The 15,345-nt window shown below is 41.6% G+C and overlaps 1 protein-coding gene across 7 annotated transcripts in view; it reads right to left on the bottom strand.

The window, feature by feature from the left end:
• EIF4G3 (eukaryotic translation initiation factor 4 gamma, 3) overlaps positions 1 to 15,345 on the bottom strand; it is a 291,147-nt gene that overhangs the window by 41,415 nt on the left and 234,387 nt on the right. For all 7 annotated transcript variants that reach the window (XM_010829978.1, XM_010829973.1, XM_010829974.1 and 4 more), the window contains 5 exons: positions 7,702 to 7,848; positions 6,114 to 6,350; positions 4,980 to 5,084; positions 3,451 to 3,583; positions 512 to 606 (listed from right to left, as the gene is read on the bottom strand). In XM_010829978.1, the coding sequence (XP_010828280.1) occupies positions 512 to 606; positions 3,451 to 3,583; positions 4,980 to 5,084; positions 6,114 to 6,350; positions 7,702 to 7,848 (717 nt within the window). The remainder of the gene's footprint in view (positions 1 to 511; positions 607 to 3,450; positions 3,584 to 4,979; positions 5,085 to 6,113; positions 6,351 to 7,701; positions 7,849 to 15,345) is intronic.

The raw sequence follows: 15,345 nt of genomic DNA on the forward strand, positions 1-15,345 counted from the left end.
TCCACAGTCCAGCGGATGTTGGCAATTTGATCTCTGGTTCCTCTGCCTTTTCTAAAACCAGCTTGAACATCAGGAAGTTCATGATTCACATATTGCTGAAGCCTGGCTTGGAGAATTTTGAGCATTACTTTACTAGCGTGTGAGATGAGTGCAAGAGCTAAGGATACAATGTACAAAAGCTTGCAATTTACTATGGCTTCTCAAGAACTTTTGTTACCATCTCTCCTATACTAAGTATCTCATACCTTTAAGAATTAACCTAGTCAATTTAATAAGCCTTAGTAAACCTAACTAATCTAGTCCTTCTTAGTTAACACTCATACAAATAAAAAGGACTAATTCCAGGACAACTAGGAAAGAATACACTTACTAAGGTTGCCCTGCAGAAATGCATCTGCAATAAAAAACAACTACCCGGTAAAATGTGTAATATGGCTGTTTCATGTAGGAAGTAATTTTGAGAGTCATGTTTTTGAGACTATTTGAAGTTGTTCTTAAATGTCACACTCACCTTAGTGATTTTCAGAAATTTTGAGGGGTCCAATACTCGACTATTCTTGGCCCCTTGAACAGTGTTCCACCCACCTTCATCCACTCTCTGGACACCTGCAGGAAAAACGGAGTGAGCCAGACTCTCCTCTGTCTCAAATCAGTTTGACAATGAAATGGTGAGCAATCTTTTCAACTCAGCAGCTCCAATCAAAACCCAGGAAAAAGACAAAAGAAACTGTGAAAGCACTGCTGACGGTCTCCTTACCACCCACAACATGAAAATTTCAAGTAGAAGCACTCTACTGGTATCCATCTCTCATAAAACATTACTGACCTGGAAGAAACCAACTCATAGAAATGAACAAGGATTTAGTGCTAGACTAATCCTCCCTAAGGGAGGGCCAAATCTAATGTGTATACAGTTAATGATGAGAATACTTTGGGAGAAATAAGATGGAAATAATTTATTCCAAAGTTTATTTCACTTAATGATGTTATAAGACACTATGGTTTAATCATTCCCTTAAAACCTGCTTCTCTAAACTTTCAGGCACTGAGAGGCAGAAAACCTTGACTCCTCTCTCTCACACATTGCACTTAATTTGTCAGCAAATCTTGTCAGTTCAACCTTTTCAATATATTCAGCATCTAGCCCCCCTTCTAACCACTACTAACACTACAAATTTGGTTAAGCTAGCAATAAGCCTCAACTGGTATAAAAACATCATCACTGGCTTCCTGCTTCATCCTCACCATTCTCATCATGGCAGCCAGTGTGGCCCGAGTAAGTTATGAGTCAGGTCTTGTCACTTCTTTGCTCAAAACACTTCTGTTATCTATTTCATTGTGAGAATAAGACAGACTCCTTATAAATGGTTTATCTCCTCTAAGTAATCTGGCCCCTGCCTCTCAGACCCCATCTCCTACCACTCCCCCCCCATAACCTTTGCTCTAGCCACACTGACCTTTTTGCTGATGCTTGAAAAGGCTGCTTCAGGGCATTTGTACTTACTATCCCCTTTTCCTAACACCCACTTCCCCAGATATCCACATGAATTAACTCCTTCCTTACTTCATTCAGTCTTTGCTCAAACAACACCAACTTAAATAGGCTTCCCAATCTTCCTAATATAAAACTGCAACCTCTCTACTCATCAAACCTTGCATTCCTACTCCTTCTCTGTTTTAGTTTTTCTATAGAACATATCTGACAAACATATATTTAAGTATTTGTTCCCCTCTGTTCCTCCTAAGATGTGAGCTGTAGGAAGCAATGGACTTTGTCTCTCTTGTTAAGTGACAAGCACTCAATAAATATTTACTGAATGAAAGACCACCAAACTGTCTAAAAGCTTTTTCAATCCTCACATGCTTCTTGATTTTCTCTTTGCTAAGTGATACTAATGGTCATGAACACGCTTGATTATTCCTTGCTCCTGTAGAACGGAAAAGCACTCTCTCTTCCCTGGTGGAGTCATCTCTCAGAACTTCACTATGAGTATACAGTGTCTCTGATAAATAACAGGTCACAGCTATCGAATATTTAGTAGGTGTCAGTTGCTATGCTAAACACTTTACCTATCTCATTTCAGCCTCACAAATCCTAGGTACTATTATTCGATCAATTTTATAGATTAAGTGACTTGTGCAAGGTCACGCAGTTAGGATGCAGGAGAGCTGAAACTCACACCAAGACGGTTTGGCTCCAGAGTCTATGCCCTCAACCTCTATGCTAATATGACCTGGTCACCATCTGAGCACTTCATAGCACAGTGGATGAGCGTTCCCATTTGGATGTCATCTCAGAAGAAACAAGCTTATAAGAAAAATGATCATTTCCTTTCTGAAAAAAGTTTCTTCTTTCAATGTTCCTAAACTGAGTCTACAGAATTTTCTATTTTCTCAGGTGTAAAATGCTTACTACTTCACCTTATTTTTTTCTGTTTCTTCCTTTTTGTTTTTATCACTACCAAGTTTTAACCTCCTTCCACATAGGATTTCAGCTGACAACAGCATTTCTGAGCCTGGTACACCCTTCACCACGTGACGAGCAATGCTGTCAGTGCTGTTCAGCTGCTAAGCTGTGTCTGACTCAGTGTGAACCCATGGACTTACACTGCGCTAGGCCTCCCTGTCCTTCACTATCTCCCAGAGCTTGCTCAAACCCATGCCCATTGAGTCCGTGATGCCGTCCGGCCATCCCATCCTCTGCCGCCCCCTTCCCCTCCTGCCCGCAATCTCTCCCAGCATCGGCGTCTTCTCCAGTGAGCAGCAGACCCCTTTTATTGACGTGCGCCCAGCCTGTCATCATGCCTTTGCTCAAAAGCACGCGGCAGCTCCTCAGTGTCAGCTCAAGCCCGAGTTCCTGATTTGGGTCCACTCTTCTCAGCATTTTTTCAATCCTTTTCAACACTGAAATTTTACTCTAATCAGGCTTATTTATTCCTCTTTACAGTATATATTTACTTTAGTTTCATGACTATAATTTTTCCATCCCTTCCAAATATTGGCCATCTACCAACACCCAGTTCAAGTGCCCCTTTTCTCCAAGTTGCTATCCCGCCTGTTCTAACAGCCTGAGTGGAGAGTACATTTCATAATTCATAGTAACTTCTGTTTGCTTGAAAACATTCCCTTTATTAGTTCTGGCTTCCAGAGGGAAGGAGATGTATCTTCTACTTCTTTTTATATCCCTCACCTATACTGAGTATACAGAAGATGCTCAATGAAGTCTTGCTGATTGCTGACTTTGGAGTAGTCAAAGAAATAAAATGTACTCCCACACTCTGTTTTTACACAACAACCAGTCTCCAGGTGATGCCGTTTCTCTTACCAATCACCGTTCTCTTCTTTGGGTCAGTCTTTCTGCTCTCATTTCACATCTAAATATAAAATTCTTAACATATTCATCCCTCAAACTCCCAAGTTCCCTAGCGCCCGGCAGACTCCACCCCTCACCTGGTCTTCTCTTCTCTTTGGTCATGAGTTGTTGGACCTTCCTCTGCTCTTCCTGTTCTTCTATTTTAGCTTCTTTGTGAATCTGTTCAATAGTTTTAGGCCCCTGATCTGCTCGTCGTGATACCCAATTACACTATAAAAGGAGAAAATCAGGATGTCAGCCAGATAACTAAAAATAGAAAGGAAACTTTAGAAAAATCTATTTTATACTTTCACTGCTAGAAAAGCATAGCATACACATGAACCTGGCGCTATGGCAGGTTCAACCACCTACAGATGGCTCTACGTGCAGCTCAGATGTTAGCGCTAAATACTGAAACCTGTCTCAATCCACTGAGTTACTCTATACAAAAGCAGTGGGTAGAAACACAGAGTGAAAGAATGGCCCAACTATCTGTCTACCCATCCACCTACCTACCCATCCATCTGTACATTTTATCATATTGTACTTTTGAAAGGAAAAACAAGAGGAATCAAGAAAGGTCAGGACTTTTGGCCTTGACCCAGTCGGATATATTGCTACTCAGTTCACACCACACTCCACTGGGGTTCTACATCGAGGATGACTAGCGTTTTCCTTCCTCACATATCAAGGTTATGGTATCTACACAAAACGCCACAATCACTCTAAGCTCCAGTTATCCTCTCTGCTAAGGGTAAGACAAGCTGTCTCCTTCAAGAGACACTTCTCCCAGTCCTTCCCTTCTGAGCTACAGTCTCAATATCTGATACAAATATGAGTGACTGAAGGAAGAGGCAGAGCAATTTTTAACATTTACTTATATTAGTTTGAGGCAAGAATGGAAAATAGATTTAAATCAGCATTCAAAATTCTGATCAAGTGGTAGTGGCTTTGTTAACAAGAAGGATCCTGAGGTCACATCTCAGCTGAGTAAGCTACCTGGTCTGAGTGCAGGGCGGGGTAGAGAGGGGGACCTGCGTTCACTTCCTCTATCTTAGGCTCAGTGGCAGTGTGTTTCCTCTAGCAGTTGACAAAGGTGGTAGTGGTGAGAACTATACTTAGTATGACAAAGGAGGGAAAAAAGCAGCAGAACAAGAGAGTATACAGGAAAAACAACAGAGAGGAAAACATCTACATCTCCTGTGAGCTGGCCACACACATAACCACTGAATCTTTATAACACACCTGCAAGGGAGACAACGTCACCACTTCAGAGACTACAATGTAAGGCTCGGGGAAGAGAAATACATCGATTTTGAAGATGAGAATTCTTGATTATTTAGCATGCTAAGATTAAATTTAAATGACCACAGTTTGAAATCAGAATGGCTGATTTCAAAATTGCAAAGTGGTCTGATCACCAGAATAGAGAGAAGAAATAAGCTGCAGACAGGCAGGTGTACATGCTCTTTGTCCTTTCACATAGCTCTCTTGTCACAGTTTGTTGATCCATGTTCTGAGTCATGAGGCAAAAGCATTAAGCCATTATACATATAAATCCTAGGACATCCTCCCCAAGCCAAACCCTGAAAAGAGACTGGAAAGGTAGGTTGATTTTTCTACTTACCAGCCTTAGATCTATTACATCCTGAAGCATGAATCGAATCCTAGATGAGGTTTTTCTTTCTTTCACAATTTTCTCCATCTGATTAAAATACTGGTCCATACGTGGCTGCAAGATACAAAATCATTAGTATTCCTGGCTGAGGAATTCAAATGTAGTTTTACCACGTAGAATTTTAAGACGGCATAGGAATACAACTTTTGGCCAAAAGGCATTGTGGTAGAATTTTTAATTGAACATGACACCCAAAATAAAGGCTACATATTCCAGGAGGCAGGCCATGGCCATATGACTAATTATAGGCCAACAGAATATAAATGGAAACGTCATACTGCATCTCCTTGGAACCTTAAGAGAGAGGTGGCTGTGTCCTTTGCCCTTTGCTAACCTTCTCAGCTATGATGTCAAGAACTACTCCAGGGCTACACCTTAGGGATGACAAAATGTTACACTGGAGGAACTGAAATTTTTTGTCATCTCTTAGCCAGCCACCAGGCCAGCCTTAGAATTTTTACTCCTGAACTTCATTTACATGAGTGAGAAATAAACCTCAGTCTTATATACACACTGATATTCCGGGTTTTCTATCACAGCCAAACATAACCCTACCTGATTCCTATGTTATAAAACATTTCTGACACTATTTCTTTGATGCTTTTCTAATTTCCCTACCCCTTATTTGGACAGTACCATGTTATGTTTGAATTATAATATTTTTAATGGTTTCTTATATTATGGTTAGATAGCCCTGTCATCAACTAGAGCATAAACGAGAAAGCTACTAGGTCTTCATTCTTGTCTTCCGTCAGTCCTGGCTGTTGGTAGCTCCCCCCTCACCCCCAAATTTCTGTCCACAGAAATGTACTGCTATTCATATACACATGAAGGGCCTGTAAAATAAAGGACACGGGAGAAATAATCTCAATTCATGACCTGGCTTTTAAATACTTTTGGATCCTCTTCACTTCTGACTTTAATGAAAACGTGGTAACGAGCACCATGGCCCAACACTGACAGTGAGAAGGACAAGAAAAGCACCCTTGGCTGCTGGGAAAAGATGGAGACCTGTGTTGACGGTCAACTTCCGCAGCTGACAAAGAGTCCCTGCAGGAGGTTTCTGAGATTCGGGGGTCTTACCTTTGCTTTCTCAAAGTCCAGGTCTTTGCCAATTGTGGTGAGCAGGCGACACAGACACTCGAGGGATTCTTCATCGTGGTTCTTCAGCAGCTTCACCACACAGTCATGCATGATGGCTTCAGTCAGCATTTTCAGTTTAAAGAGTTCTCCAATGAACTTGATGTTGCCAATGGATCTCCGCCGGGCTTTATCTTTAGCTTCTTCCAGTTCATCATGAAGCCTTGTCCTCTCCTCTGGCTATTGCATAAGGAAGAATAACAGAATCTTGATGATGAAGATTGTACTACTCAAAAGATGCTAAAAACATAGTTGTGGCTGGTGTTGCCGGTATGCTCGTTCAGTGCAGACCTGGCAAGCCTCCTACGAAGCGGCAGCTAGGGAGACTGTGGAGCTCGGCACTGCTGACGAAAAGCTCAAGGAAGGAGTCAAAACTGAGAAAAACGATCATTCTAATTTGAAGGTGGAGGGGCAGGATGGTTCAGAGATGCCGTTAAACATTAAGAGGCATGTACCACTTAGTACCCTGATAAAAGCCCATTGTGAACGACAGGGTTTGTCAGTAAGGCAGATCAATTCCCATCTGACGGGCAGACAATCAATATAAAAGACACACCTGAACAGTTGGAAGTGGAGGATGAAGATACAACTGTTGTGTTCCAACAGGAGATAATAGGTGTCTGCTAAATTAGGGAATCCCTAGAATGCTGTTCCTCCAGACCAAAAAGACACTCTCCGTTAGAAAATCACAATTTGGTTCCACCACATCCTGACTGCTAGAGTGTAGTTTCTCTACTTTTTCGTTTTCTCCTTTCTCATTCCTTTACTGTACATAAAGTAACTGGTGTATATGCACAAGCATAGTGCACTTTAAAAAAAACTACAGGGGCGATGGTATGTTTCGACTGACATCAAATGAAGATGGGATGGGGAAACATACTGGGCTGGGGAAAACATCCCCTTTATCTCCATTAGGGGCATACTCATCAACTCTTATCTTTATACTCCAGTATATTATTTTGCTTTCATTGTCTAACAAAAGCATAAAAGTTCTTGCACTCCTTGATTGGAGGATTTTAATGTTTTCCATTTACCATTGTAAAACCAGTCACAATTTTATAACTTTTTTGTATGCAGCTGTTACACGTAGGGAAATCTCTATTTAAGTAAGGATAAATTACTCTAAAAGAAGAAATGATCCTATATAATTTTCCCTTCAAGTGTCTTGTTGTTTAAATAAACTTGTTTGAACTATGGGTCAGGGAGAGGCTTTGAGGTTTTGACAGTTAACCACAGACCTATTCAGAAAATAAAACTATCCCAAGTTCACATCCATTTCAGGAGATTTCTGGAATTCAGCAACCTCTCTGAAGTCTAGGTTCTGAATCCCTATCTTAGAAGGTTGAGTTGTTTTAACATGTGGCACTAAAAGGAATAAAGCTCTCCTCTAAACATCAATACGGTATATCTCCACCTGAAGAAAAGGCCGCAGGCACCTACTGAAGTAGGAGGACGATGAGGCAGCCGGCTTCATGAAAATTCTGATAACACTCAAAGTGCACACGCACGGTTTTTCTGTGAAAATACTTACAGCACTGGCAGCCTCGAGTTCTTTCTGCTTCTTCTCAAAGACATCATCATCGGCTTTATCTTTTTCAAATTCCTTCTGGCAACGGTTCAGTAGTAGCTTCCGGAAGTTCACTGTGTTACCAGGCTTGTCTGCCATGGGTACTTTCAGCTGCATCCAGATGGGAAAATGCAAAAGGGGCAAGATTACTTAAAGAAATCCAATGATTTTCTCAAAATATCTATTTTCTTTATTGTGCAAAATAATGCTGACCGAACCACAGGTAAGCATTCTACAAAAGATACATGATTTAGCTTTAGGCATTTCATGTTTTCAATGGTTAAGGAGCTTTAAATTTTATATAGAAAAGACACACATTCCTCTCATATAAATGTACTGCATCCTCTATGGCTGGTTGTACCTCTAGCTGACTTTGAAATCCTTGTAATACTATTACAACTATGACTCTGCACTCCTCTAGACCTTTTTAACTGTCAAAGGTTATTATTTTTGTTTTTCAAACTACTACAGTAGGTACTTTGGTTTCAAGAAACAAATAAAAATGAAACGAAGCAGGGGAGAATTTCATGGCCGTAGGAAAACTGTTGGAGGTGAGATCCTTATTCTAGAAAGATGCAGAAGTGTGTGTGAGTGAGGGCCACGTTTCAGAATACTGGAGACATCTTTTCCTAAGGGGGACGTCACAACACTAACGCTAGTATCTGACTTGTCTATCGATACACTATGTTTATTGATTATTTCTTATGTGACAAAAGAACATACTAGTTCTCTACAAGTTGTCTAATAAATGTCCAACGTAGGCACATTCTTTTGATGCACAGACTCAGGGCAGGGAAGGGGCCGGTTAGAGGCAAGACGCTTACAAGATGTCCATACAAACCCATTGTTTTCTAGTAACTGCAACAGCTTCACCTTCAAGCTTACTTCTAACTAAATGCAGAGACGTTCTTATTCAGAAAATAAAGAAAGTGAACCAGCACAGTGATTGACTAAAAGATTCTGTTTTACAGACAAAATCACGAGTACCATTTTGAACAGCTATGACAATATGGCAAAATGATTTTCCTAGAATCACAAAGTGGCTCCCAAAGTTCTGAAATACGTGGTCTTTGTCCTAGATTTAGTGGGAGAAGTTAATAAAAAACAGGATACCTTGTATTTATATTCACAGAAGAGTTAGCAACCAGAATGGACTTTGGAGAGCTGCTGATCAAGGCTGAATGGCTAGCAACTTGAGGACTACAATACCACGGCATATTTGTGCTAGAACTGACGGCACATTCTCCAACATATTCCCAGTGAGACACGAAAGACCCTTCAACAAGGCCAGCTCTTACCAACCAGAGCTGAATGTTTCATTTCAGTTTTTTTTAACTTAGAGGAGAAGAATATCAAATACGGATTCTTTTCAGACAATCACAGGAAAGCTAACACGTCCTTATGTCCAAATTTAGGCCATACAAATACAAGTGACAACAGGTTATGTCAAAGTCAGGCCTATTCTATGATCACACAAGAGGGTAGGCTTTTAATTTATTTGTACTTATTTGGCTGTGCAGAATCTTAAGTGTGGTATGCAAGACATTTAGTGTGGCATGTGAGATCTAGTTTCCTGAGCCGGGATCAATCCCAGGTTTCCTGCATTGGGAGCACAGCGGACTGGGCCACCAGGGAAGTTCTGAGAGCAGGTACTTAATTAGCCTTAAAGAAGTGAAACATGAGAGCAGAAGCCAAAAGTAGACTCAATCTTTTACTATCTACAACCCAGAATATAAAGAAGCACCATATGTGAGAGGTTCTGTATAATAGAGCATTCAGCATGACGTTAGGTTCCAGAACAAAGCAAAGGTTCTAAAATTCAGCAGTTACATTAAATTTGCTACTGTACAGGAACTCAAATAAACACATCAAGAGGCTTTTGCCAACTTCTTAGCATATTCACCACTGTCTATATTAACACTAAGGACATTATAGACTGATAGGATAAAAATCATCTGGGCACAATTTATCGGCCTTAAAACGATTTTCCCTGAATTATGGGTTTACTATGTAGAAGATGGGAAAAATGTGGATAATATGAAAATTCAAGCCACTGTCTTAGTGACAGGGACCAGAACTAAAATGAGTCAGGAAGGTCAAATAACTACAACTCGTGTGTTTTATTTACTGGAAGGAACAAGTAGAAATGATGTAAGGCAAGGAAGAATTTCCCTACACAAAATGTATTAAAGGATTTGCTTTTTATACCTTTTATGTAGAGAAGATTATATTGAAAAGATTCGCTTACATGCTTTTCTTTTTTTTGCTTGATTTTAAATGAAGGCAATTCTTTTAACCCAAACTTGTTCATCATCCAAACAAGGGAGGCACAATCCCTGTGTCGAGCCCAAGTGCAGCTTTAAGCACCCAATGCAATAGGTTTGTTGGAAGTGCTTTAAGTTACAGAGAATAATGTGACTTAAACGTGGCTTATTTGGAACACTCAAAGAGAAAGAGCACTGGAATCCTGAGTTGTAAAATCAGGGTTTGAATCCCAGCTCTACACCTCATCAGTATGTAAATGTGAGCAAGCTACCTCATTAAGCCTTAATCCCTTCATCAGCAAAAGGATGCACCCCAGTGATTACAGACTAAGGGACACCATGAAGCAGCTGGTGCAACAGGAGCAGTGGAGACAGTCATAATGCCAGCTCTGCCACGTGACTTTGGCCAAATCACTTGGCTTCCCTGAACTTCTATTTCTTTCTAAAACGGGGATAACATCTATCTCGCAGGACTGTTTGAAGGATTAAACGAGACAGTCTAAGTAAAACAAGTAACAGTGCCCAGACCACAGCTAAGAATTCTATAAACTGATAGAGCTATATTTAAGTTTGGAGCTGCACTGACATGTTTATTAGTAAAATTTAAGAGAAACCTATATTGTAATAGCATAAACATCAAAGAAAGTGTTTAAGTTAGTTCACAAAGCAATTAGGGAGAGCCACAAAAGGCAAGAGAACTGAATATCTGTTATCCCAAAGTGGTGGTCACCAACAGTTCACATGTACGGGACATAAAGAACCTGTGACTGTTGCATATGCTTGTTAGACACGTTCACGGGAAGCATTAAAACAGAACGCTCAGCAGAACGACCACAGGCCTGCAAGCACGGCTGTCTCTAATGAATGAAGGTCTGGCTGCACCACACCCTAAAGGCTTGTTCTGGTGAACAGGGGCTGTGGAAATACGGAAACAGGCCAGGGAGGATATGGCCCGAGAACGGTGATGCACGGTAATCGTCTTCTTCTTAAGAGATGTTCAATTCAACACAATTATGAAACGATGATGGTATTAAGTCAGCTTGTGTTGTCAGGGGACACTTAACTGGTCAGGAGACTCAGTAAAATTGGTTAGTGAGAACATGAAGAGTGAATGTCTTAGTCTGGTAGGGCTGCTATAATGAAATACCACAGACTGGGTGGCATAAACAACGGATGTTTATTTCTCACAGTTCTGGAGGTCGGGAAGTCCAAGATCAAGGTGCAGGCAGATCTGGTCCCTGGTGAAGGAGGACCCTCTTCTTTGGATGTCTGCTGTGTAGACATCTGCCTTCTCGTCTATCCTCATGTGGTAAAAAAGAAATTCTAGTACCTCTTCCTGTTTATTAAAGGCACTAATTTCCATCATGGGAGATCCACCCTTATGACCTCAACTAAAGCTAATCACCTCTCAAAGGCCCCACCTCCTAACACCATCACATGGAGAGTTGGGCTTCAACCTACGAACTGGGGGAGAGATGAATATTCAGTTCCTAACAGTAGAAGAGGTAGATGCTTGAAGATATGACCGTGGATAATACCAAAAATGAAAGGTGACATGCCACAACGAGAAGAAGCTCTCTCTCAGACAACCATAATTCATTAAACAGTAGTCTGGAATTAAAACTAAGATACTAAGTGCTTCAGATGGGTTGCTGGGAGATGATTCCTTAGAAAGTGAGGGAGTCACTGGGGAATATTTTATACCAAGACTGCTTGGTGAGCTAGATTTGCTGGAGGGCACCTACCTTTTAATTTTTACACAACAGTAAACTACCCACGTGCCACTGCGCTACACTGTGAACTGACAGTGTCCGTCTCCTACTGCAGTGAGAGCTGGCCACGTTCCGGGCAGCCAGCAGTCCTGGACGTGAACACTGTCAGCAGCAGGCAGTCATTTTCTTCAAGCAACAGGATTTGTACTGCTAATATATTTGTTAGTATGGATGGTAAATACTTCTTCTCCTTAAAAGGATCAAACTCCCTGAAAATCACCAAGGGCTGTCAGTTGTGTATTAATTAAGTCCAACAGGAGACAAGTCCTGGCCTGGCTTATTAGCACGCTCAGGATTTTCAGGGCTGTCCTAGAAGATAAAGATGCCAGTGGTAATCCATGGCCCAGTAGCTGTTTTGCTTAAAGCATGTTCTGGTCCGCGGTAAAGTGTCTGGAATGACTAGTATAATATAAACAAGTGGTATGCCCAAACTAACTCTAAAATGTGAAGTGAACAGCAATGAATCAGTTGTTCAACAGTAACTCCTGGGTCTACAGTGACATACTATCGTTTATCAGTGGTGATGTCCTGACCTCAGTAAATTCCCAACTAAAAATGAACTTAACATGACCTCTATGTACGATAAACACATCTACCGAAACGTGTTCTATTAGATACATTCGAAGAGGCATACAGCACTGAGGGATGTCCACAAGACTGAAAAGGGAGTGGTCAAGTTATGAAAGGGTAAGTCATTTCTCATCAATCTTTCCTTCAGTGGCACATTAAACCGGCAACATTCAAAGTCTCGGATCTGGTGTAACAGGACACAGAATGCAGAAATTTATCCACAGTGCCATTCTTTACAGCTGAGGTCTGCATGCCTGCCACAGCAGAGATTAAAAGTAACAAAAGCACGGTCTTAAGGTGCAAAATAAACGCAAGTTATACTTTCATTCATGCATTTATCCATTCACTCAAAACATATGTCTGAGGGTCTATTATGCACCAGAAACCATTTCAGGCACTAGGAATTTAGCAGTGCCCCGCTCTTAGGAACTTAGGCTCAAAAAGAGTTCCAAGGTGGGGATTTTCTTTAAATTTTGATTAAAATGAAACAGTGCAATAAACAGGACTAACAATCCAATTTAAAATTTTATTTAAGCATAGATTTAGATACAGGATAGCAATTTCCAGTGTCTGCCTTTCTTTATTTGCCACTCAACTCAGATGTCCTTGGGGCTTCTCTGGTAGCTGAGGGTAAAACATCTGCCTGCAATGCGGGAGACTGGGGTTCGATCCCTGGGTCAGGAAGATCCCCTGGAATGAAATGGCAACCCACTCCAGCACTCTTGCCTGGAAAATCCCATGGACAGAGATGCCTGGTAGGCTACAGTCTATGGAGTTGCAAAGAGTCAGACACAACTGACCGACTTCACTTTCATTTTCACTTTCAGATGTTCTCCTCCGCCTAAGAGAAGTACTGAGTTCTAGTTAAATGCCCTGCAGTCTGTGAAGGGGGCTGCCCTGGTGGCTAAGATGGTAAAGAACCTGACTGCAGTGCAGGAGACCAGGGTTCCATCCCTGGAATGGAAATATCCCCTGAAGGAGAAATGGCAACTCATACCAGTATTCTTGCCTGGAAAATTCCAAGGACAGAGAAGCCTGGCAGGCTACAGTTTGGGAAGGAGGCCTTGCAGATCTCTGCGGTCGTTTCTACTTGAACCAGAAGCAGCAGCAGCATACTCCAGAGGCCCAGGTTACTACCTCTTATGATGTCTTTAAGTCTTATGTGCCAGAGGTTTCACTTAGCAGAGCCTGGCAAAGGCAGGCAGCTGCACAGAAATCTAAACAAGTGTGTCTGTGCACACAATAAATACGGTGTGAAGTGAAAGTTGCTTGGTGTGTCCGACTCTTTGAGACCCCATGGACTACACAGTCCATGGAATTCTCCAGGCCAGAAAACTGGAGTGGGCAGCCTTTCCCTTCTCCAGGGGATCTTCCCAACGCAGGGATTGAACCCAGGTCTCCCACACTGCAGGCGGATTCTTTACCAGCTGATATGCAGAGCCAACTGGTAAAGCCAAAACTACTATATCAATTTCCTCTGTAAATCTAAAGAATTCCTTTTTAGAAAGCCTACCTACCACCCCTTAGAACATCAAGGAAAATTGACACACAACTGTATTCTCAAGCCCTCCCCTAGGTAAGAACTGCAAAGTGACTCACGGAGGTGTGTGATTTAAGTGAATGACAAAGAGGCAGAAAAAAGGTTTAAAAACTGCTCTGGGGGAATTCCCTCCCAGTCCAGTGGTTAGGACTCCACACTTTCACCGCTGAGGGTGGGGTTCAATCCCTAGTCAGGGAACTGAGACCCCAACAAGCTGTGCAGATGGTCAACAAAACAAAAACAAAACAACCCTGTTCTGAACGACAATAAGTATTCTCTTAAATCTTAAAATCTCAACAATCTAGACCAAGTTTCTCATCCTTGACACTAAGGATGTTTTGGGTTGGACAACCCTTTGTTGTAGGTGGCTGTCTTGTGTACTGTAGGATGTTCAGGAGCATCCTGGGCCTTTAGGCACTAACATGCTAGTAGTCATAACCAAAAATGTCTCCATTTATTGCCCGAGGTCAAAAAAACCCAACCGTCAGACTTGAAAATCAGAGATCTAAGTCTCTGTTTGAGCTTGTTGTTCAGTAGCTAAGTTGTGTCTAACTCTTTGTGATCCCATGGACTGCAGCACACCAGGCCTCCCTATCCTTCACCATCTGCCAGAGTTTGCTCAAACTCATGTCCATTGAGTCATGGATGCCATCCAACCATCTCATCCTCTGTCACTGCCTTCAATCTTTCCCAGCATCAGGGCCTTTTCTAATGATTTGGCTCTTCACATCAGGTGATCAAAATATTAGAGCTTCAGCATCAGTCCTTCCAATATTCAGGCTTGATTTCCTTTAGGACTGACTGGTTTGATCTCCTTGTTCTTCAAGGGACTCTCAAGAGTCTTCTCCAGCACCACACTTCGAAAGCATCAATTCTTTGGCACTCAGTCCAGTTCTTCCCTGGTAGCTCAGATGGTAAAGAATCCGCCTGCAATGCAGGCAAGCTGGTTTTGATCCCTGGGTGGGGAAGATTCTCTGGAGGAGGAAATGGCAACCCACTTCAGTATTCCTGCTTGGGAAACTCCATGGACAGAGAAGCGTGGCGGACTACCATCCATGGGGTTTCAAAGAGTCAAGACACGACTGAGTGACTAACACTTTCACCAGCTCTTGTTCGAACTAAGGTTCTATCATTTAACATTGGAAACCTCCATATGTATAAAATCCCTATTTAGGCAATTTTCCAACTTCCACAAAATGTTTTAAAATAGGAATAATAAAATGGTTATGAGGATTACATGAGTTAGATGTAACACATCCTCCCAAAATACTGCTATGATTCCCACTACTCTTTATTACTACTATTTAGAAACATGACTGTGTAGACAATTATAACTAGATTCCAATACTTCAAATTCATGATAATCCATGAAAATGGCATGGGTCTATACATCCTTAGGACTATGAACCAGGCCAAAGATCTTACAATTTGACCTGCAGATGTGTCTCAGTAAAACATACAG

The sequence above is a fragment of the Bison bison genome, unplaced genomic scaffold, assembly GCF_000754665.1.
Source record: "Bison bison bison isolate TAMUID 2011002044 unplaced genomic scaffold, Bison_UMD1.0 scf7180017864516, whole genome shotgun sequence".
In the NCBI taxonomy this organism is placed as follows: Eukaryota; Metazoa; Chordata; class Mammalia; order Artiodactyla; family Bovidae; genus Bison; species Bison bison.